Below are 26,200 nucleotides of genomic sequence, written 5' to 3'. Positions count from 1 at the left end.
GTAAGGCCAAGTTTAAGACATCAAGCAAGGAGAAAACGAGTGGATGCTAGAAGATCAAGCTTGAGGACTCCAAATCAGGAGGATTAAAATCAGATTCTCAAAATGTGAATTCATGGCAAGATCAACATGGAGTTCAAGAAAAGGATCAAGGGAAAAGGAGAAAGGAAAGATCAGAATTTACAAGAGGCAAAACTTATCAACTTGAATTTTTTCCAAAAATCCAAGTTCATTTTGATGGGTCCAAGTGCATGAAGACTTCATCACTTCAAGATCCAAGTTTGCAAGTACAAGCAAGTTCATATCATGGTAAAGAGAAAATTTGCAAGCATGGAAAAATTTTGAGAAGATAAGCAATTTGTAAATATGTATCACAATTGATGGCTTGATAATGTTGAGTATCAAGAAATATTTTCTCACTGCCAAGAATTTGATCAAGTCTAGAAGATAAGGATGTTGAGGTGGCCCTCACTTGTCTTTTACCAATCAAAAAACTTTTAATACGTGATCAAACATATTCAAACATATCATGCCAGCTGTAGATTTTTCTCATTAGCTCTCAAAAGCATTGTATACAATTTTCTTATTGGCCCACAAGGTGGTGCCTTCATGCAATTCAGTAATAGTGCGGCAACCCTAATTAGGGATTGTAGTGGGTTAATTATGGCCATTGATCTTGGCCCTTCATTTTGATTGAACAACTATAAAAGGCCAAGGCCTTCTCATTGTAAGGAGTTAGGGGGTTAGACATTAAGATTAGAGAGGACATAAGTTTATGTGTTAATGTTTTAGCATCGGAAGAAGCAAAACATGCATTACTTAATATACTGATAGCACTGTTGATGTAACATACAATACAAGGATCTATGCACACATATATGTGTATATATTTCAATATACGCACACACATATGTATGCATACATCCATGCATTATTATACTTGCTATCGGTATCAAAAAGAGCACAGTATTATACCTGCTATCGGTATTACAATGAATATGTTATTATACCTGCTATCACAAAGATCATGTTATTATGCATGTTGTCGGCATCACACATTATGTTGTCGGCATCTCAAGATTCAATGTGTTTCGGCACTTATGTTATTGCCTTGTTATCGTGCAGTAATTCCTTGTCGTGCCTTATCATATTATCAGTACCGACGATGCATTAATTATTTGCTTGTTTGTATCAACAAACATGCCTCTGAAGAGGCATGTCTCTACGTGGCCTCATGACTCTTCAGAGTCATGTCCCTTCTCAACTTATATAAAAGGAGTTGCTACTGCAGGGAAAGCATGATTCACACAACATCCAAGTAGCTGCAATCAACGATAATCATATACATTGCTCCACACTATCACTTGCATATTATCTGTTACTGTTATATAGAATTTCAATATTGTTGTTGCTGCTAAAAGAAGATATTCAAACAGATATCACTAAGTTTTCTACCAAAGGAAATCAAAGGCATTCTACGTTATTCAAGCAAGATACTCTTTGCATATATTTAATCGTAATAGTTTATCTATCAGAGATCCTAATCCTTAACATGGTATAAGAGCAGTAGTGATAAGAAAACTATTACAAAATATTAATTCTAAATCTGAGACAAAGTTAAAAGGAAGAAAAGTTTTTTGTTAAGCATTAAGATGGTGAGCCACGTAAGAATTGAAGATAGACTAGATGGAGCATCTAACTTTTCATCTTGGAAAACCAGGGTATTAATAATTCTAAGAGAGATGGAATTAAAAAATCATATTGAAACAAATTTACCTATGCCTGAAAATGAATCTGAGAAAGCAACATGCAAAAGGCATAATAATAAGGCAATGAAAATAATCATAGATTCAGTAAAAGATCATATACTTCCTTCTATAGCCAATCTTAAAACTGCATTTGATATGTTCTCCACTATTCAAAATACATTTGAAATTAATAATACAAGTAGATTGCTAACTCTGAATCAAGATCTACTTTACATAAAAATGAAAAATGGAGAATCCATTACCTCTTACTTCCTTAGAATTACTAAATTAAAGGATCAACTTGCTCTGATACCATGTTAAGGATTAGGATCTCTGATAGATAAACTATTACGTAGAATTGACATCCATTAAGGGAGGGGACTGACATAGGACCACAAAGATCTGTATGAATCAATTCAAGTATGTTTTTAGATTTATGAACACTACTGGGAAAGGAGTGTTTAGTATTTTTGCCTAAGGCACACCCTTTACAGATACTTGAATGATCTGATTTTAGATTTGGAAGCCTTCTTACAATTTTACTTATAGATGATAAGGCTCGAAAGTTAAGGTGACCTAGTCTTCTATGCCAAATTTCAATGGAATTTGTCTTATCATTACTAAGAGTTAAGTTTAACTTTGGATTTTGATAATTACAAAGCTTGTAAAGACTTCCATCCTTAACTCCAATGGATATAGCTTTCTTGATAAATGAGTTCTTAGTCCAAGATAGAACTCTGTCACCTTGAAATGCAATTTTGTACCCTTGATCAGCAAATCCGGAGATGGAGACAAGATTTCTTTTAATCCATAGCATATATAGGACATTCTTGAGTTGAACAGTGATATCAAAATTCAGTTGAATAGAATAAGTACCAATTCCTTTAATTGGGTGAGAGGAATTGTCTCCAATAGTTACTTCTTCTAATTCATGATTTGAGAGGGTTTCAAACTTATCTTTAAATCCGGAGATATGACGAGAAGCTCCACTATCTATGATCTAGGTGTTGTGATTAGAGCTTAACTCACTTGAGAGAGCTACTATAAACGCATAATTTTCTTTATCTATTTTCTCATTATTTTCTTCTTTAACTTCTGCTAAAGCTGCTTGAATTTTCTATTTTTTAGAGCACACAGTGTACAAATGACCAAGCTTATCACATTTAAAACATCTTACTTTGGACCAGTCACGATGTTTGTGAAATTTGTAATTTTTGTTGTTGTCCTTATTGTTATGCTTGAACTTTCTTTTCTTATTTGATTTGGAATACAATGCTTGGATGTCACTATCTTGATTTGAAATTAAACCTCTGGAGGCTAATCTGGACTCCTCTTGAGTGCATTCATTCTTTAGTTAATCAAATTTTGGAAGTTCAGGACAAGAGCTTAAACCCCTTATGAAAGTTTCCAATGATAGTGGAAGACCTCTAAGGGCAATCATACTTAATTCCTTATCATCCATTTGACTTTGCATAGTAGCAAGTTGATCTTTTAATTCAGCAATTCTAAGGAAGTAAGAGGTAATGGATTCTCCATTTTTTATTTTTATGTAAAGTAGATCTTGTTTCAGAGTTGGCAATCTACTTGTATTATTAATTTCAAATGTATTTTGAATAGTGGAGAACATATCAAATGCAGTTTTAAGATTGGCTATAGAAGGAAGTATATGATCTTTTACTGAATCTATGTAATTTTTATTGATGACTACTCTAGGAGAACATGGATTTATTTTCTAAAACAAAAGGAGTCATCTGAAGTCTTATCCAAGTTTAAAGAATTTAAAGCCTTAGTCGAAAATCAATCAAGTCAAAAGATCAAAACCTTTAGGTCTGACAATGGGGGTGAGTTTACATCTGATATTTTTAAAACTTATGTATTTCTGTTGGGATTAAAAGGGAGTGTTCTATACCTTATAATCCTCAATAGAATGGAATAGCTGAAAGAAAAAACAGATCTATTATTGAATCAGCCAGGGCCATGTTACATGATCAAAATCTTCATTACTCCTTTTGGGCTGAAGCATCCAATACTATTGTCTACATTCAAAATCGTTGCCCCCACTCTATATTGGAAAACACCACTCCAGAAGAAGCATTTACCGGTGTTAAACCAGATTTAAGTCACCTAAGAATATTTGGATATCTGATCTATATTCACATACCAAAAAAAAAAAGAACCAAATTAGAGCCTTCCAGAAAAAAAGGAATATTCATTGGTTATAGTGAAACTTCAAAAGAGTACAGGATCTACATTCTTGGACAAAGAGCAATTGAGATTAGTAGAGATATCATATTTGAAGAAGACACTGCCTTCAAAATTTCTAGTAATAGTGATGAATCCATTTCAGAAGAAGATCAAGCTACAGAAATTGAGAGGGAGGATAATTCTGACATCTCTTCTATGTCAAACCATAAAGAATCAGAAAACATCAACGATACCAATAAGAAGAAACCCTTTTGGGCCAAGAAAAAGTTAGCTAAAAATCAAGTAGAACCAGATGATGTAATTCAAGAAAGCAAAAGAACTAGGAATCAATCCTATTATGTTGCTCTACTATCTAAACTCATAAAATATGAACCTATCAATGTTAAACAAGCACTTTCACATCAATCTTGGAAGGAAGCTATGATTGAGGAATATAACTCTATATTGAAAAATGATGTATGGGACATTGTACCAAGACCCAAAAACAAATATGTTGTTTCTTCCAAATGGTTGTTCAAGATTAAACATGTTGCAGATGGCAGTATTGAAAAATACAAGGCAAGATTTGTAGGCCGAAGTTTCCTTCAAAATGAAAGCATTGATTATGATGAGACTTTTTCCCCTGTTGCCAAGTATACTTCAATCAGAACAATCCTAGCTATTGCTGCATCTAAAGGATAGAAAGTACATCAAATGGATGTCAAAACAACGTTTCTCAATGGAAAGATTGAAGAAGTTTATGTTGAACAACCAGAAGGGTTTAGTATTTTTTATTACAAGACTCATGTTTGTAAATTGAAGAAAGCACTTTACGGTCTTAAGCAGGGTCCCAGAGCCTGGTATGAAAGAATAGATAATCATCTACTGAAATTAGGATATGCCAAAAATGAAGCCGATCCAAATCTATATTTCAAAACTGAAGGTGATGATATGGTTATCTTTGTATTATATGTTGATGATTTGCTAATTACAGGTGATGAACATCTTATAGAGAAATGTAAACAAGATCTCTTTGCTGAATTTGAAATGAAAGATCTAGGGTTACTTCACTATTTCTTAGGGTTAGAAATCTGCTAGTTGGACAACTATATTATACTTAATCAAGAAAAATATATAGTTGATATATTAACCAAGTTTGGAATGATGGAATGTAAACCGGCCGCTACACTTATGGAGATAAACCTACACAAACTAAAAGATGATATGAATGAATCTGAAGATGTAGATCTTACTTATTATAGACAAATTATTGGATCCCTGATGTATCTAGTTAATACCCGTCCTGACATATGTTATGCAATTCATACCTTGAGTCAGTTTATGTGTGCACCTAAGAAGATACATTTGTAGGTAGCTAAATACATAATGAGGTATCTGAAGGGCACTATTGGAATGGGAATCAAATATGACAAAGTCAATCTTGAGCTAATTGGATACTCAGATTCTGATTGGGATGGAAGTTCTATTGAGCGCAAGAGCACTTCAAGATACTGTTTCAGTCTTGGATCCGGCATGATTTCTTGGTCTAGTCGGAAGCAAACTTAAGTAGCTCTAAGTTCCACCGAAGCATAATACATTGCATCTTCCTTGGGTGCTAGAGAAGCAATATGGCTATGAAAGTTGCTATTAGATCTCTTCAAAGAACATTTGAAGCCCACTGTGATTTATTGTGATAATCAAAGCTGTATTAAGCTCTCTTCTAATCCAATTTTTCATAATCGCTCCAAACATATTAAGATTCCATTTCATTACATCGGAGATATGGTGAATCAAGGAGTTATTCATCTGGAATACATATGTACAAATGAGCAAATAGCTGATATCCTTACCAAGCCTCTTGCTAAAGCAAAATTGAAACACTTTAAAGAAAAACTTGGTATGATTAATTGTAATGATAAATTTTTGAAATAAAATATATATTTCATTTTGAGTTTATGCTTCTATTGATTATTTAGTAGCATAGTTTATGTTGAACAACCAGAAGGGTTTAGTATTTCTAAAGATCATGTTATTATGCTTGTTGTCGACATCACACATTATGTCGTCGGCATCTCAAGATTCAATGTGTTTCGGCACTTATGTTATTGCCTTGTTATCGGGCAGTAATTCCTTGTCGTGCCTTGTCATATTATCGGCACCGACAATGCATTAATTATTTGTTTGTTTGTATTAACAAACATGCCTCCGAAGAGGCATTTCTCTACATGGCCAGAGGCATGACTCTTCAGAGTCATGTCCCTTCTCAACTTATATAAAGGGAGTCGCTACTATAGGGAAAGTATCATTCACACAACATCCAAGTACTTGCAGTCAGCGATAATCATATTCATTGCTCCACACTATCACTTGCATATTATCTGTTACTATTATATAGAATTTCAATATTGCTATTGCTGCTAAAAGAAGATATTCAAACAGATATCACTAAGTTTGCTGCCAAAGGAAATCAAAGGCATTCTATGTTATTCAAATAAGATACTCTCTGCATATATTTAATTATAATAGTTCATCTATCAAAGATCCTAAAAATTATGGAGTAGGGGAGATAAGATAATAATTTAATGTCCAACAAAAAAACCACAAGGGTTTATGGGGTTAAGCATACAAACAAAAGCGCTGACCAAAGCAAAGCACCAAACGATGTTTGAGAAGAAACAAAACAAGACACAAAACTAGAAAAACCAAGGTAAGGACTAAGGACTACGAACACTTAATGAAATTGTTTCCACAATGCTATCAAAGTAATTGATGATTCATTTTGTAGTTCCCACCCCTAGTTTGTTTTTATTATATTGTCAGATTCTTTTAGGCCATCTTTTATGTTATGTGTTATGATTTAGTGGTACTCGGTTACCTAATTTGATTGGATGTTATTTTATACTCAGTTTATATATTTGATGAGCTACTTGATACTCAGTTATTTCATGTGTTCATGGTTATTCTTTTGATGATGATGCTTTGTATGTTTCATATAGTGATTTAGTTGTTTCATGATGACAATTAGATGGATGATGTATATATGATTTTATGGTTACTCCATACTTACATGTGTATTGTGTACATGTATGTTTTACTTTATGATTAACGTTTCTAATGTGGTTGAGAGAGGAAGTCATAAACATCCTCTAAGCCAGATCTACATGATATACCACTCCTCGCCGTTGTCTATTTAGTTTATATATATATGTTTGACTTCTATGGAGATTGCAAGTACTGGGCATCAACTTCCTTGAATTGTCAGGATGAGCATGCCCTATCATAGTATCTCAGTGGTAAAGAGGAGAGATAGTTCTCAAGTCCAAATCCTAACTCTGAGTCAATTGTCCTCGAATATAGGACAAGTATCTGAGATATGTACCCTTTTGAATTCGTCAAGTGATGTGAATTCGAGATTTTGACCCTTGAGTTTGAATTCATATGATGTCTTTTAGATGAGTTTTCTTATTACGTTTGTGGGTCTGATGTGATTTTCAGTTCTGATCAAGTCAAATAAATATATTATTAAATGATTTAATTTTAACAAATTTTTTTATTGGTAAGAGGCCGAAGCCAAGATTAATTATTATTAAGTGTTAAGTTCGAGGAGGCTCACAAGTTACCATTGTGTTGTAGGCTCTTAACTTAATTTAACAAAAAATCATTTATTAATTATATTTAATTAATTTCTCAAATAAATTTAAAGATTTAATTAAAAGTCCAAATTTGGTGTAACTATATATATTTTATTTAATAATAATTAATTTAGAAGTTTCATTTTAATAATGAACTCTAAATATTATTAGTTAAATTAACTAAATATGTCTTTTAAATACATCTTATTATTTAATAAAAAACGAAGTGGGAATAATTTAAATAAACTTTATTATAATTAAAAATGCAAAAAGTATGCACAAAGAATTAAATAAATTAAAATTTTAAAAAAAGGCTTTTGCATGTTCGTGAAACCGAAAACCTTAAGATGAGAAACATTCTTTATTACAAAATTAAAGCTCATTTCTCCACACATTGATTTTAGAGGGCAAAATTTGGAATTAAAGCAAACGAATTGTTGTAAGTTTTGAAGGGTTTGGATTTGTATGCATTCATAGGTTGTTTCAAATTTTAATTGTTGTTTTGAGGTAGGGTTTAAAACCCATTGTAAAATTTTATTGAAAGATGTGTCTACTTCGTGTCATCTTGGGTGCTTGTATAATACTTATTAAATTATTGTATTAATCTTTGATAAAAAGTTATGTTGTAGATTTTGAAAAGGAAAACTTATTAATCAAGTAAACGTGACTAAGAAAAATTGTAGAAAATTTTTAATTCAATTATAAAACCCTTTCTAATTTGATTATAGAAAATTAGAAAAAAAAACAACAAATTGAACAACTAGAGTTTGAACTTTAAATTTGTCATATTGATTATCATGAATTTTGTAAATAAAGATAAATATTCTTTTTATATCTAAAATAATTTAATTGCAAAATTTATTGGAAAAGCAAAAGATTAATTGAGAAAAAAGCATGTTCTAGCTAAACTTATGCATGCATGTGAAAACAAATATACTAAATATAGAAAACTAAGTATATTATGGTTGCATGATTTGAGAGATCAAAGGCATGCAAAATTACTAATTGAATGTTTATTTTTATTTTATAAAATTATAATTTAATTTTTGAATTTTTATTTTTTTATACACTTTTTTTATGACTAATTATTAATTTCAGAATTTTTTAAAAATTTATTATTTATTAATTTTATAAATTAAATAAATAAATACTACTTAATTTTTTATAAGTTGATTTTAATATTATTTTTTTTTTAAACTTTGAATGGGTTATAACTTTTTATATATTTATTAATGCAAGTGGAGTTATAAGTTAATAAATATATATTTGTGATGTAGCTAAATTTTAATAAGAGTTATAGTTGATTTAACTATATAATCATCTATGAATATTTATATATTAGGAGATAAATTGTAAATAATTTAATTATAATTATAATTTCAAGTTTGAGTTATCTCGATAGGCAAGAGCCTACTACACAACAGTAACTTGTGAAGCTCTCATGTGAGAGGCCTTGGGTTTGAAATCACTTAACACAAAAATAATTAATTACCAAGGTTGCATGGGTGCGTGGGTACGGGAATGGGAACGGGTATTTTTTAAAATAGGGGATGAGGGTACGTGTGTATGTTTATATATATATATATATATATATATATATATCTTATAGAAAATCTGAAAATCAAACTATTAGTCATGAGTCATGACATTGAGCATCTAAAACAAGAAATCCAAAAATGTTTAAACTTATAAATTTATAATACATACTACTGCTGAATGTTTAAACTTTAGAGTTTAGATACTTAACAGAGAAGACAAACTTTAAATACGAACAATAACTTCATAAATCATTTAGATAGGACATATTGATATTAGAAATGATAAACTTCTAGTTTAAACTTAAAAATTTAAACAGTGAAAATCAGAAAAAGTTTATAGATTATAATCTATTGTTAATCAGTCTCGTACCAAAGTCTCAAACTAATTACATATCGAAATAAGCTTGATAAACAGCAAGCTGATATGCAAACAAAAAACTAAAACAAAAATCAGACATCTTAATCTATTTTCTAGTCTTCTATGCCTTCATCATCCATGTCAAGGTCCTCAGTTATGATGCTGTCCAAATAGTCATCACTCTCGAGCTCAGGTTCCTCTGTTGGTAGAGTAACAATAGGCAAGTCAATAAAGCCATCTACTTCAACCTCACCATCCACAAGGGCAGCAAGTTCTCCATCAAGTGGGATTTGATCCCATTTTGATAAAGGACCATCATTGTATCTAGGATCTAGACGAGAGAGGATACGAAGTGAGTTGTGAATGTATTTACTAATTTCTCTGCTTTCTTTGACCCCAAACGGTTTCTCAATAGTGAATGAATGAACCCATAAGTACTCCAATTTCTCTCACAAGATGAAGAGTTAGCTACTTGTGAGAGCAATCTTATTGCAAATGATTGCAATTCAGGAGCTCCACCTCCATGGTTCCACCGCCAATCTATAGGGTCTATCTTTAATTTTATATCATATAAAGCTTCCATAGAACCAAACTTACCTTGCCCACGTGAAAACTTATTCCATTGACTCCTTACAACTGCAACATCCTCACCTCGGCCATAGATCTTTTTTATTGCAGCCCAAAATCATTTCATTACCTCTCTATCCTAATGTGCAGCCCTCTTCCCAATCACTTGTATATCATGCCATTTAGGATTAAGAGCATGTGCAGCACAATGAAGAGGTGTGTTAAGCTTATTCCATCTTCCATGTAACTTCTCGTCTATCAAAGGATATAGAGAAGGGTCTTTTATATCAGTTATTGTCTTGACTTTTTCACACATGGAATCTATTGCTTCATAAATTTCTCCCAAACATGCCTTATCTAAATCTGTATATCTGATCAGCTCACATATGGGCTTAATAAACTCCACAACAAATTTCACATCAGCCCAAAAATGCTCATCAAGAATCATACCTCGCACCTCAACAGCAGTATCTAAAGTAGATTGTCTCCAACTTGTCCATGCTTCACTAATAGCTGTGGAGCACAAAGCTCCCTTGACTTCACAAAGGTGGTCAAGAAGAATGAAGTAAGAAGCAAAACGTGTATTATCAGGTTTGAGTAGCTACACCTTGGCAAATTTACGATAGATGGCTTGTGTGTGGTGGTGATTGCATATAAACATTTGTATTTTTCTCCCCTTCTCTATGAGATCTGTAATCCATTGAAACTTGCCAATGTCTTTGAGTGCATTATTCAACGAATGCACACAACAGGGTGTCCAAAATATATGCTTGTACTTTTTTTGGACCAACATACCTGCTGCTTTACAAACAGAGGCAGCATCAATAACAACTTGGACCACATGTGTAGCCCCCACTTCCTCAATGCCCTCACATAGTTGGGTGTGTAGAAATTCTGCATTTTTTTCTTGCCCTAAACAATGTATTGCCTTCAAAAAATAAGGCCCTTTGCTGCATGTTACCATGATATTAAGTAATGGATGATTTCTAGCATCTGTCTACCCATCCATCACAATACTGCATCCCTCTATAGCCCACACTTTATTCATTGGTGTAGTTTGGTCATCCAATCGACTTTTCTCTTTATCAAGTAAAGTAGTGCGAAGCTTTTCATATCCAGGTGGTCTATACCCTGTTGGTGCATGAAGGATAGCTTGGACCATCTCAGTGTAGAAAGGGGAGCAAGAAACATTAAATGCTATTCCATTTGCATAAAAGAATCGTGCGATTGCTGCATCAACAGCATCTTGACCATGCACATCAAACAATTCTCTAATGGGATTTGAGCTGACAATGTGTTGCCTCTTGCGGGCATGTTCTACTGCTACATCTGTAGTTGAGACATCTATTTCTGAATCTCCATGTTGACTCCGTACAAGCCCTATTATTGAAGCATGAGAGCTCTTCTTAGTAACCTTCCCTTCAGCCCTTTCTTGCTCCCTTATAAGATCATATCGTTCCACCTCATTTGTACAAGGATCAACACCTACCCCAAATATGTGAAGGAAGTGAGCCTTCACTCTCGTGAAAGAACCTTTCCATTTCAAAGGGCAAAGCTTGCATGTGACCTCGGCTGATCCACCTGAACCCTTTGGCCCTCGAACATGATCAACATACTTCCACAAAGGATACAACCCTTGCTTTCCTCCGCATGACATTCTCCCTGGAAAAATTTAAAAAAATATTCGATAATTAGTGTCAAACTGTAAACTCAATCAAGAAGATATTGTATAGCAAATAAAAAAGAATTAAAGTTGCTTTATATTGCTTTATATTTTAAATTTAATATCTAAAATAAATTTCAGTTTAAAATTTAAATGATTATTTAAATTGTAAACATCTTTTTAAAATTTTAAAAATCTATATTTATATTATAATTTAAATTTTTAAAAATTTAATATGACAGTTTATTGTGACAAGTCAAAAGAGTAAACAACTAAACTGTAAATTAAATCAATAAAATAATATTTTTACTAAATCTTATAAATTTTAAATTATATAAATATTAAAGACTAAAGTTAAACGATAACATTTAATTTCAATAAAGTTGATAAACTGTATAAATATTGAAATTTAAAAATATTTATTAATTTATTTAGTTTAAGTTTATTGTTTTACCTTAAAGTTTAAACTTTTTATTTTAAATTTATAATATATCCTAAATATAATATGTTGATCATATATAAAATTATAAATATTAAAAAGTTAAAAGTTTAAACTCAAAATTTTAAAAAGTTAAAAAATAAACGAAAATGAGAGCTAATTTCTAAACTATAATTTTGAAATAATTTCAAAACTGGAGTACAAAAATAGAAATATGAAGTCATAACTTTTAAAAGTTAAACAAATACTTCTGTGCACGAGTCTGTGGATTGAGAAATCAAAAAAATCGATAGAACAATCTCTGCGTGGATGAAAACCTGACGTCTGAACTTTGCCCTGCATTTTAACTTTGCTCTTTCCTTCCGTTTTCCAGCCCGCGTTTTTCAGTTGTCTGCCTGCATTTAACCTCATGTTTAACCTGTTGCATTTAAACTTTAACCTACTATGACAAAGTCCTATTTAATGCCGCGTTTTAGTCTTATAATGTCACGTTTTAGGTTAGATTTTAGGTTTTCTTTCCAACACGACAAATTGTGTTGCCTCTGCTTTTTTTAAAGTTGACATGGCGTTTTGAAAAAATAGAAACATGCCCTAGTCCGTACTCGGTATGGGATACGCATCCCAGTGCCTGGTACATGTACCAAGGGTCTGGGTACACGTACCCGTGCAACCCTATTAATTACAATAAATAGCAATAATTAATTTAGGCTTTAGTCGTTTACCGATCCAAAAAAAAATTGAGTTATTTCGAGTTGCATTATGAATTAAAGAAAAAGTAAATATTAATATTAGAATTAAATAGAAGCCAGATTAATATTATAGAAATAAAATTGATATTAAGATTTAGTCTAATAATATACATTTATGTTATAAATGAATTCATTCATGATTTAAGATTATTTAAATTAACAATATGATAATATTGCATGATTGATAACCTTTATCTAATTGTGAAATGATTATGAAATGAAAACATGAATTTGACGCAAATCATTTTTTATGGAATTATATTTAAAACAAAAATTTTAAAAAAAAAAACTAAAATAGTTGATTAACTACACTTGTTTTATATACCTCTTGAGGTTTTATGTTTTATCCTGTGATGAGTTTTTGGGGAAACCTAATAGTTCAACTAAATATAATTGTTTACCAAAGGCTTGGGAAGTGGTTGTTTTTGTGATGCTTTTATGGGATGTTGCTTTGTTACAATTATTTTATTCCCAACCAATGTGTTATATCCATGTGTTTGTGTGATGAGATTGAGTTCTTTTTTGTAAGCTCATGTATTGTAATTTTGTTGGTGTAACATATGAGGTTTTTCATCAATTATCTATTGGTATTTTCCAGTTTTAATTTATCTATTCGTGTTTTCTAGTTGCTTGTATAGGACTGAGGTGAATATTGTGGTTTATCTATTGGTGCTTTTCAGTTGCTTGTATAGGACTGAGGTGAATATTGTGATTTATCTATTGGTGTTTTCCAATTACTTGTATAGAATTGAGGTGAATATTGTAATTTATCTATTGGTGCTTTCTAGTTGCTTGTATAGGACTGAGATGAATATTGTGGTTTTACGAGATATAATTTTTATGAGCTTAGGATAGGTTATCTATGTATGCTAGGAAGTGGCTTGCAATGGAGGCCAGAGCCCTAAAGAGGTTGTCTGGGTAATCCATTGTAAGTTGTATTAATAAGTGATAACATTTCATTAAATGGGTTTAAATGAATTAAAAAAAGTCAGTGTTTTATCTTGACCATGCCTTGAGTGCTAGTACAGGCTAGGATAGGAGTAGAGAGCATGCTTGGTTGTGACCTTGCCTTGTGAGTATACCTTGTCTATAAGAAAGGATACTAATGTCGTAGAGTCACTAGGGGGCCGAAGTCCAAAGAAGCTCCCAAGGTAACCCTAGAGTTGGCTCATGCAATGACACTTGGCCACATGCATATTTGGTTTCCTACGTGTCTTTGTTGCCTTTGGGATTTGATGTTATGTGTGTACTTGGTACTTTTGAGATAGATTGCTATCAGGATTTCCTTGACCTAGATTTTGGTTATGACTTTTGGATTGTTATCCATTTGGGACTTATCTCCTCAACACTGTGGGAGTGGGTTATTTAGGTTTCACGAGGTCGGGTGGTAGTGTTTCTTATACCATTGAAATCAGACAGCTAGTTGTCGTTGCTGGATGCACTTGTGCAGTTGTTCCATTCTTCTGATCTTGTGATTGTATTATATGGTCATTTATTGATTCATCGTACTTTCATTATTTGGGATCTTATGAGATGTTGTACCTTATCATGATGTTTATTCTTTTAGTGTTTCATACCTTGTGACTTGTACAAAGGATGATTATGTTTTCTCGTTATCCCATGTGGCCTCTTATTTACTTGTATATTATTTGATTTCGTACTTATGGTTATCCTATGATGTGGACTTTGTTTATGTATTAGATTTAATCTTATCAAAACTTATGTATGTGATTCAACGTCCTGGAACCCTTAAGAAATGTAACTGTCAATGTATTGCTTATGTTTGTATGTTATTGCTTCCACTATGTTATCTGTTGTTGTTACTATTTGATTTTAAAGTTTATCTCTGACTTTGGAGGGAACTTTGAACAATGTTGCGATGAATTTTCATGGATATAAACAACCATATCGTTGTCAAATAGGGAGGGAAAAAATATTGGAGGAGAATTAGTGAAAATTTCTAAACATGAGTTTGATTTTCTTATTTCATTCAGTTGCATACAAACTTCAAGATGGTAGCCATTATAGTTTAGGGGAAAAGTCTTTATTTCCAAGGTTTGAGTTTTAAGAAGCAAGATTTGGGGATCAAATTCCAAGAAAACAAAATCTATTCAGGTCTTCTAATTCGTACCACAAGCCTATGGATAATGACAATATGTATATGACTCCTCAATCAGTGCGTGCAAAACCTATGCAAAGGAAATTATACAATTGGCCTCAGTCAAGACTCCATGACTTTCTACTCAGATTGAGACTTCTCAAATTAAGATGTAATTTCTATGAGCTTTGTCTTTGTCTTTTGGATCCTTCCAGATTCATTTGAGTAATATCACTTACCTTGTTACCATGTGTATTCACTGAGCAAAAGATCTTTACTTTCCCTCCCTCCTAATAACTCCCTACCTTTCTCCCACATCGATCGCTCCAACTACTGTGATTATTTCTATTCTTGCGTGTCTGCTTTTCATGGTGTGCTCTTCACATGGCTCCCTCTCTGAGTGTTCAGTCATCATCGTCTAGTGTGCCCTTCGTCTATCTGCCTCGATACTATCTGTAGCGTATTCCTTTCGGCCCTCATCGTACACATTTCTTCCAAGAGCTCGATACTGTTTTCATCCAATCTTTTGTGTGCCTATCATCTTGTTCGGTCTGTGGGGTGCTCTCAGTATTTCTTAGCGGGTTTTCTCTCCCCCATTCTATTTCATTCCAAGCATCGTTGTGATATTTTTGTCCCCCACTGCCTCATATCGGATTTGCTTCACTTTTCGGGTTCATTGATTTGCTCTGATATACTTCTTGGCTCGGATTTTTGCTGTTTTAACTGCTAACTCTTTGTTCATCCAGCTTAGGGTTTTCTTACGGCTCCAAACTCTAGTTTTTACTAGTGGCTACAATGACTACAGGCAATAACTCTTCCCAAAATCAAACCGTCACATATCAACGATTATGTTATCGTGTTTTGAAGCTGGAGACTGATAACACCTTGATGAGAGAACGGGTTTCTAAATTGACAGCGGAAATTGCAAACCTCAAACAGTCTAGAGAATCAAACACCTTGAATATTCAACATTTTCGGATACTTTCATCTCTGAAACAAGAAGGTTAAAATCCAACTTAGAGGTTGTTATTGAATAACTAGATGGGCTGGAGAAAATCAAAGAACAACAGAGCGAAATGGAAACAATACACTTCTCTGATTGCAAAAACTGAACAGAAGGTGAAATCATGGGCTTCTCTTTGCACTAACACAGATACTACTACCCCCAGGCTGAGTATAGACAAGATTGTCCAAGGTAAGATTGATGATAAGAGGATTCAGCATACACATGAGCTCAACCTGCATGTTCGTGGTCTTACACCCACTTCTAACCCTGCTGCTGCTAGACATTCCTTTCTCTCTGATCAACTTGGTATCTCCAATATTACCTTGGATAGGTGTTGGTTTGGTACGGGAGACAACCTTTTCATTAGATTCTTCTCATTTTCAGATAGCCTTCATGCCCTTAGAGCAAAGAGAAAGTTGTTCTCTCCCCTCTAAAATTTATCTTGATGACGATCTCACTGAGGTACAAGCTATAGAGTTGAAACATGCTATAGGGAATTGTGGCAGATGCTAAACGAGCTGGAAAATGGGCAGCCATTAGGAATCTTAGAGTTGTGGTTTGTGACTCTCCTCCAATTGGTTGAGTCAAGAGGTTCACCTCTAAACCCACATGACAATTTCGACAAGTCTGACAAGAAGTCCTATTCTCTTCTTGTCAACTGTTGGAACGATAATGGCTCTTTATGGTCATTACCTGGTCTCTTTCATGATGTGGTGGGGTCCATTGATAGTTTGACCATCACAAAGACTCACGAGAGTCTCATGCGCCCCCTTCCAAGATATCTTGGCTACCAGTGGGTGTCATCTTGCAGAGATGAGGTCCGTACTTCTGGTAGGGTCCGTGGGTCCAGGGGTGTTGCTTGCTTGATTAGGGTTGATATTTTCAGGTTCACATCAATTGTACACTCTGATGCCTTGGCTAGATTCTTGTGGGTCCATATTGGTCACCAGAATCACCAACAGAGGGACATCTTTCTTGCAATCTGTTATTTTCCACCGACCTCTTCCCCTTATGCCATTCAAGATGCTGAGGATGGGATCACTTTTGGTGACCTTTAGGAGACCATCTCACAGTTTGTTACCTTGGGTGATATCATTAATCTTGGAGACTTCAATGCACGAACCAAGAACCTTCAGACTCCTCTACATGATTGGGGTTCTAATTCGATTTGCACTTTGGAGATAGATACAATTAGTATGGAGCTTTAGCGCACTTCGGATGATGTTCTTGGGCCGCTCACTTGTTATGGCTGCCACCTCCTCCAGTTCTGTGAGTCTTCTGGTTTGTTTATTCTAAACGGCTTATCCTTCTTCCCAAGTTTTGACCTCTTTACCTGTTGGCCTCACTATGGAGGTGCGAGTGTTGTGGACTGTCATCACCTCTTCTTCCTTCATTCCCTCCATTCGCAGCTTCACCATTTCTCATCTCCCCTTTGCCGACCATGCTCTTCTTAGCTTTAATACCTGCGCTTTAGCCTGCTTGTCGCCTTCTCTCTTGTCTTCCTGCTTTTCGACTATCACGACCTGTACCCCTATTCGTTTCCACTACCCTGAGAGTGATGGTGAGCTTTTTTCTTGCCATCTTAGGAGATGTTTGACACCAACCAGTTTCAATGAGTCACATGTGGCCTCTGATATGTTTGATTTACTTGATTCTGTCATCTGGACATCTGCTCTTATTTCTATCCCTCATTGTTCCCCCTCTTCGTGTAGTGTTAAGTGTCAGAATACTTGTCCTATGAATAAATGGTTTGATGATGATTGTAGAGCTTTTCATCGCTTTATTCATTCTACTTTTGATACTCACTCTCCTGATTTCAACCACCTGCAACTTTCTTACCTCTATTTTGTTCGCCACAAGAAATGCTCTTTTGCCTCTTCTTAGTGCAAATCCCTTTGCTCCATGCTTATTCAGAATCCCCAAATCTTTTGGCATATCCTTTTCCCTCGGTATTCCCCCCCATCCTCCATCTTTGACTCCCACGCTTTGACCTCCCACACCATTTCGCTTTAAGATATTCCTAGGGAACCACCTCTTCATTCCACTCCACCTCTCCACTGTTGTTTGTTCACCTGCTCCATTATTATTGAGGCCATTAGATCTATGAAGTGCAATAGAGTAGCGGATGAAGATGGTTTCCAAGCTGAACTTTTCAAGCTTGAGGCTCTGGTTCTTGGATCTTCCCTTCCTACACTCTTTAATAGGGTTGTTTGTACTGGATTTACTGAGTCCTGGTCGCACCATGTGATTTACCCTATTCATAAGTTTGGGCCTACTTCTGACCCAGGCAACTACAGGACTATCATGATTGAGCACCCGTTGGCCAAACTTTATGCCACTACTCTGAATACCATGTTATCTAGTAAGCTTGACAGGAAGCAGTGTAGGGCCAAAGGCAAGGCAAGTTTTCGGGCAAACTATCAAACCATGGATCATATCTTTACTTTGCAGGCTATTATTGGGGAGGCTAGGCATCGCTCTCAGAAGGTTTATTGTTGCTTTGTGGATTTTTGTAAGGCTTTTGATTTTGTTCCCAAAATGGCCTTATTTCATAAACTTCGTGACATTGGGATCTCTGACATGCTGTAGACTGCCATTATGAGACTTTAGAGAAGGTTACTAGTAGATTCAGGACTCCAAATGGTTTTTTGTTCCTATTTAGAGTACAATTGGGGTGAAGCAAGGTTGCCCTCTGTCTCCTACACTGTTTGGTTTATACATTGATGAGCTTGAGGATTTTCTTATGAACTCCTCGCAACCGGGGGACGGGTGCTATTTACATCAGGTTTTGATTTCCATTCTCTTTTTTGCTAATGATGTGGTTCCCTTGACCTCTTCTCCAGACAGTTTACAGAAACTACTTGATGGTCTGGCTTCTTTTTGTGATCAACGGCAGCTCGTCATCAATCTGTCTAAGACTCAAGTAATGGTCTTTAACTATCTTAAGACATCTCATCTTCATTTCTTCTTTCAGGGCCAGGAGATTGAGATGACTTCATCCTACATGTATCTCGGTGTGAAGTTTTTGGGACCTCGCTTCAGCTTGAGACTAGCTATTCAGTCCAGACTCAGTAAGGGTATGGGTTCCTTGGCCTTGTTGGAGAGACAGTGCTTCAAACATCATTTTTAGGATATTTTGTCCAAGCTGTCCCTCTTCGTTCGACTGACTGTTCTCTATGGCTCGGTTGTTTGGAGACCTTCTCTACTTGCTTCAAATCGGGCCTCTATTGAACGTGTTTAGACCTTGCTTTTAAGGCATATCATTCGATGTCATTAACTCACCCCCCACAACATTATCTTGGCCGAGTTTGGAGCTCATCCTTTCAAACTCACTACCATTTTTGACTTTATTTGGTTCCTTCATCAGCTCTGAGGTTTTATGGAGTTGGAGACTAACAAACATAGATACTCTTATCTGGCATATTGTTCTGCTCTCGAGATTATGAAATCAGACACTTGTACCAAATCTCGTTGCTGGTACGCCTAGGCCACCTCTTTGTTGGGTTCGATTGGGATTGAGATTGATCGTCTTCATACTAGTTTTCGCTTCATCTCCTCCCCTCACGTCGAGAGCTGAATGAGTCTATCAAACAGGATATCTATAGATAGTACATTATTACTACTTGGCGTAATCCCCCAAGGGGGTTGCGTCTTAGGATGGCCTTTTATGCTGAGCATTTTCTCAAGGTTCAAAATGGTCTTGTTGTTCATCCTGTTTATCTTATCAATGTTGGAGTCATGTAATGTCCCCTTTTTAGCATTCATAGCATGATAGCATGATGTTGTCGTTAGCCTATTTCCCCGTTGTCCCGTAGGCTAACCAGGACATTAAAGGGACTTAGAGGTCATTTGGCCTAGATAGTTTCAGTTGCAGGTCTTTCTGAGGCGTTTTGAAGCAACTTTGGGCATACTTACTATTTATAATAAGTCATCTTGGATATGGTTGGACATCCAGTGGCAGCGGTATGTCGATAGTAATTGTTTAAAATCGGCAAGAAGACTTGTTTATCATTGATAAGATTTGTTACGCATTGATAAAGCTATTTTATAAAGTTAAATTTAAATATTTAACTTTATTAATGTATAGACTATAGTTTGTGGGAAATATTTAAATTAAAAGAGTTCCCTTTATTTTATAACATATTGGAGACATAAGTTACATAAAAGAGAGTGATGTTTTATCCCACATTGAGAAAACGAAGGATGGAGCCCTTGTGAGAACACTATAAAAGAAATGGAAGAGCAACTTTTAGGCATGCTTAGGAAAATCAAAGAAATTGGAAAATTTTCTGGAGATCATGTCTCAATAGTTTGAAGGACGAAATCCCTTCAAGCTGAAAATCTTGACGCCATTGAAAGATATGGTCTTGAGATTCAACAGGGTAGCAGTCTGAAAAAAGCAAATACGAAAAAGCAGCCCGAAAAAGCGGAATCGGAAAAGCAGGCAAAAAAGCAGCCCGAAAAAAGCAGAACCGAAAAAGCAGGCGGAAAAAGCAATCCGTAAAAGCAGTTCAAAAAAGCAAATCCGAAAAAGCAGTTGAAAAAGCAAATCAGAAAAAGCAAAGCAGAAGGGGCAACATTGTAGAAAATTATTACATCCATCTACAATCAGGTTCTTCACTTCTCATTTGGCATATTTTCTGAGAAATGTAGGTTTTCAGCTGAGTACAAAATATAGCATCAGCACTTCACTATTTTCATATTGTACTTGTCTTTGTTTTCCATTTGGCATTATTGGTATCAAAGGAAGGCAAGGATTTTGCAATTGAAAGAGGATTGTAATTTTTAGACTATCTATATTGCAAACCTAGAGTTTGATGATCAACTTATTAGTTTGCATGCCAATTGTTTGACAAAATGTCAATTGGCTGTAAGTTCTCTTTTTGGCATAAACAATGTCATAATTTTGCATACTAAGTGTTTATATTAATGCCACTTGGTTGTAAGTGCATAATGCCATCTTAGGTTGCATCCAAAGTATTTGTCATAATCACTAGTTGCTGTAGCTGCATATTGTAAGTAGTTTAAGTCACATATTTGTATTGAATATTGCCAAAATTAGTTGCACATTCATGTTAGGTCATTGTTTAGACAAATCTGGAGTCTTTGTAAGCATTCTCTTTGATGCAAATCGAAACAAGAGTTATTGCAGCAACCTGAAAAATTATATCAGTCATATGACCCCTTGTATGCAAAGTGTTTGACAAAATTCCTTGAGCTTTCATGAGCATTTTCGAGGGCAGATTTGAGGAGGGTCATTACAGTGGTATCAGAGCTTGCTTGCGAAGTGTTTGACGAAATGTCAAACAACTGAAGTATAAAGATTTTTGGTGTTTGAAGAAGTTATAACCTATTGGGGTTATTACAAGTCACACTCTGCGGTTTTCTTTGGGTTCCTTCAGAGTTGGCTCTCACTGGCTTCGGGTTCGGACTGATCACCATATGGATAGGGATGATCGGATTTGTCGCCTATGTACTTCGGCAGAAGTTGAGACTAAGACCCACTTTCTATTTTGATGCCCTATCTACCACAAGATCAGAGGGAGATTTTATTGCCTTTTCAAAGATTGTCTTTCTCTTTTACAGTTTTTCAGCTATATTGACCAGCGGTGTCTTGCACTTTATCTTTAGGAGGCCACCCAGCTTCGGAAGAATACCCTGCAATCCTTCATGCCTCAGGGTCACATTTCCGACCAGCGCATCACCGTTTTTTTCTCTCCCTTGCCTTCTCCTCGGGGATTGAAAAGGCCATCCAATACTCCTCATTCCAAATCGGTCAGACACTGTACTAGTCTTTCCAGGTAGAGACATTCGGTCAATGGTTCTCGACAGCATTCTAAGGCTCTTGATTGTTCACAACCTTGTCTCTCTATTACTAATTTCTTTGTGGCAAGGAAGGATTCTTAGTCCTTACCTTGTTTCTCTCGTTGTTTTGTTTGTTTCTTCTCTGTCACCTTTTTGGTGCTGCTGCTTGGGCTGGCTCTTTTGTTTGTATGCTTAGTCCCATAATAAACCCTCGTGGGTTTTTGTTGGACATTAATATTATTATCTTATCTTAGAAAACATCTAAAGCCTTACCAGCCAATTGTATTAAGCTGAATAGGCTATAAACGGTTATGAAAGTGGGTATTACACCCCTCAAATGCTTTTTCTTGAAAATTTGGAAATCTCTTAAACAATCTTTTTTATGCAACTCATGGAAAACTGTGTTTCCGATTAGATAATGTTTACTTAAAGCATTTTATCAACAATTTCTGACCCTTGACTGTGCCTCTCATATTGCATGAATGTCTGCTAGCAGGTTTCCACAACTTAGTTTTGATAAAAAAAACATTTGTTTTCTTTCTGCTTCATTGGATATCCATAGTTGGGAGATGTAAGCTTCCAGGATTGGCACAAACACGGGGGTTGCTGATAAAGAATTTGATTTTTCAACTGCCACTTGTTTTTGGGTTGAAAGACTCTTAAGCCTTATAAAAAAGTGTTTCTCTAGGCAATTTGATCTCCCACGTGAGTCTCCTGTGCTACCTCCTTCATACCTTTAATCTGGTTTTGTCAAATAGTTTAGTACAATCTGGATATTTCACTTCAATGGATTTGTATCTAAATGTTGAAGAATTATACGGAACTCCTATTTACCCAGATATATGTAGGATTCCATTGGTTACAAAATTGTGACAGTTGGAAAAAAATTCCCCTAGTGCAAGGAATTCATTCAGAGTGTGTACATTGCTAGAGATTGTACATAGGGCAATTTAATAATTACTCATCATTATCTGCAGTTGTGTGTTGTCAGATAATCCAAATACTATAAGTGAAACTAGAAATAATCCACAATTTCTACCATAAACTGCAACACAAGGAAAAAATACACAATTCAAGTACTGAACCTTTTCTCTATATTTTACAACATAAGGCAAAAAGGGAAGGAAGTATACTGTTAACACTCCCCAGGTTCAAATTCCACAAAGCAAAACACTAGTCACATTGAATCATCCATCTTTAAAATTCAAATCACAGAACTCCTGGCATGGAAATGAGAATTGACAGTAAATTTGCTGCTCAAGCTAAACAATCTAGAATAGTACCAAACCTTTGACTGTCCCGAAGAGGAATTTTTGGTATCATCTTCAGAAGTGTGGAGTTGGTCATCACTGTCCTTCCGTAAACTGTTTTCTCTCCTACAAGACTCCTTAGCACCCTGAAATAGTTCACAAGTAATTGCAACTTCATGTGACTTGAGAAATGGAATACAGTATGAGATGTAATGACAACACAGAAAACAAGAAAAAACAATTACTGTCTATTAGACATAATTAGATTTAATATCTGAAAATGCATTTAAGGTATGACAATAATTGTACATATCAAAATAGGCTGCTCAGCTGTCATAAACATGGAAAAAAATGCTTTTAGGTTAATAAAATATAAAAAATCAAATCTATAGTTAAAGATTGTATAGCTTCAAATATGTTAGAATTTTCATTCTCACCTTCCATGTGTAAGAGCCCTACTGGCTCACATAATAGCAATGCTGAAGAATGTGTTTTTCTTTTTTTTAAGTTTTTTTTTGGTTTTTAAATATGAGTTTTTTGTATTTTCAGAGTATAGGAATGCTTAAGGAACAAATCATAACTGAAATTAGTTCCACAATGCTAACCTATGCAAACACTAGATGTTCAATTGCAATTTGAAAAGATTAAGCACAAATTACAATGGCACCTGTAACAATGAGTGCCGTTTGGTAGTTCTTGCATCAGTTGATAAATTTCATGCAACCAAATAGTTAAAAATCCCTTCTAATCAGAAATGCTGCTAGCATATAGGTGCAGCTACCATCACACATGGAAATACCTTCAGACTCAAATGCAGCCTTGCCACAACAAAAACGCTGCTCTAAAACAGGAAATCAGTCCTTATTGTAATGACCCTTCCCAAAAAGCCTCTAAAACTCACCAATGCTGAAGTATGGGATTTTGTCAAACACTTGGCATGCAATCTGAACTGTGCTGCTGAAGAATATGTACTATGAAATTTCGTCAAACAATTGGCAAACAAACAACTATACTGCTGGAAAGTAAGGACTGAATATGGACAAAGTGTTGAGCAACAAATCCACTCAACTTACTAATGCAAATTAGTACCGATATATTCACTCAACAAAGATATGGGTTCTTTTAAAATAGGTTTGCAACTTCCAAACCAAACAATTTGGCACACAAAAGTCTACTTTACAAATCACTTACACAGCTGGGTACAATTTCAACAACTTAATTTAGAAATCTTCATGACATATGGACAGCACATGAAATCTTAATGCCAATAACATGTACAGCTGTGACTGATTATTTCAAACCCTCATAGCAAATGCTGATACAACATGTACCTACAGCAGCAACTTAAGGCAATCTTATGCAACAATGAATAACTGATTTTACAATGCTTGGAAGACTAAACTTACATGCTTACGAATACTTCAGATACAACTACAATGATTATAACAAACTTGCTGTGTGTAACCACCAGAAATGCAAACCCAGAATTAAAAAGAAACCTGTTATATTGTTGGCAGCCACCAAGAACAAGTCCATCTTCTTATCTCCAACCATGATTCTGATTTAATCCGCTAGGACTAAAGAATAACACCCAGAACTCCAATGCACTTTACAAATCACTTACACAGCTGGGTACAATTTCAACGACTTAATTTAGAAATCTTCATGACATATGGACAGCACATGAAATCTTAATGCCAATAACATGTACAGCTGTGACTGATTATTTCAAACCCTCATAGCAAATGCTGATACAACATGTACCTACAGCAGCAACTTAAGGCAATCTTATGCAACAATGAATAACTGATTTTACAATGCTTGGAAGACTAAACTTACATGCTTACGAATACTTCAGATACAACTACAATGATTATAACAAACTTGCTGTGTGTAACCACCAGAAATGCAAACCCAGAATTAAAAAGAAACCTGTTATATTGTTGGCAGCCACCAAGAACAAGTCCATCTTCTTATCTCCAACCATGATTCTGATTTAATCCGCTAGGACTAAAGAATAACACCCAGAACTCCAATGCAGGTCAGAAAAGAGACTTTACATGGGAAAGAGTGAAATTCATGCATCTTATTGTAGCGATTTTACTGTTCACGAGTTACTGTAGCGCAGCACTATTCATGCGGGTAATGTTCATGCGAGTACTGTAGCAACGGATGAAAAAAACTTGCAATCTGCTCTTAAAACTTTGAATAATTTGTTAATAATCTCTCCCAACAAGAATTCCAATTTACCCCAACAATCAACCCTCCAGAACTGAAGTAAAAACTCCCTTAAGATATGCAATTAAAATCCTCAAAATAAATCCGATATCAGATTTGCAATGAATCTTCTTGTGGAGCCCTCCAATTGAACAATGATGCAATCCCTCACCAAAAAGAATTCCAAAATATCAACCTCAGTCTGAAACTCAATAAAGCTCAACATGAAATGGCCGAATACCACTTCCAACGTGCAACCCTTCAGAAGGTCTTTCACTTCCTCAGTTATGCAATCTTTTGAGAGGTATCTGTTGTCAATTAGGTTTGCACCCTTGTCCAAGGCCTATGCGTGAAGACAATCTAGTGAAACAATGGAAACAACCTCCAAGCTGTGGGACTTGAACTGTGAGGTCGAGTCTTCAGAGAAGGCCGGCTTCCTCTTACTATCAGGGCGCACCTAACTACTCTCGGAAGGAAAAGGGGAAGAAGGAGATGCAGAAAACAACTCTACCCTACCTAAACTACAGAGGTGATGCACCAAATAGAGTGTTCAGACTCACTTCTGCCCATATATGCACTACAAAACCAAGATAACATTCAAAGGACATACACATCCAGACTTATGTCAATCAATAACCACATACAGATCAAAGAACCAGACTGAATAACACAAGGAAAGAGGGATTTCACTTATATGTTATCCAATAGGGCAAGAATAGATACAGCATGCAAGCTATAGATCTCAATAATACACCAATGAGAGGCAAGATTCATGCACATGCGCATTGATGGCTGAAGGAGATGATATAGAATGTTGTACAGCTCAGAGACAAAGGGAATTTTACACTGCAAATCTGCAAGCAGTAGCAGAGAAATCAGAAAGGAGTCGACCTCTTAAATGAAAACAAAACTTGCCTTTATATTTCAGGCATAACTGAGAATTTTAACT

The 26,200-nt window shown here is 35.1% G+C and overlaps 1 protein-coding gene across 3 annotated transcripts in view; it reads right to left on the bottom strand.

Annotated features, from left to right (window-relative positions):
* Nucleotides 1-26,200, bottom strand: part of LOC149560441 (chaperone protein dnaJ 10-like) — a 288,991-nt gene that overhangs the window by 5,190 nt on the left and 257,601 nt on the right. The window contains exons 10-11 of one of the 3 annotated variants that reach the window (XM_089824683.1): nucleotides 23,073-23,180; nucleotides 12,666-12,798 (exon numbers count right to left, since the gene is read on the bottom strand). In XM_089824683.1, the coding sequence (XP_089680809.1) occupies nucleotides 12,718-12,798; nucleotides 23,073-23,180 (189 nt within the window). In that variant the 3' untranslated portion in view covers nucleotides 12,666-12,717. Of the gene's footprint in view, nucleotides 1-12,665; nucleotides 12,799-23,067; nucleotides 23,181-26,200 lie in introns of those variants that run through there. The other 2 variants (XM_089824685.1, XM_089824684.1) reach the window with 2 other exon arrangements.

The sequence above is a fragment of the Cupressus sempervirens genome, chromosome 4 (assembly GCF_028749045.1).
Source record: "Cupressus sempervirens isolate cs-2001-9-10 chromosome 4, ASM2874904v1, whole genome shotgun sequence".
Classification (NCBI taxonomy): domain Eukaryota; kingdom Viridiplantae; phylum Streptophyta; class Pinopsida; order Cupressales; family Cupressaceae; genus Cupressus; species Cupressus sempervirens.
This window is presented reverse-complemented; position numbering and strand designations above follow the sequence as displayed.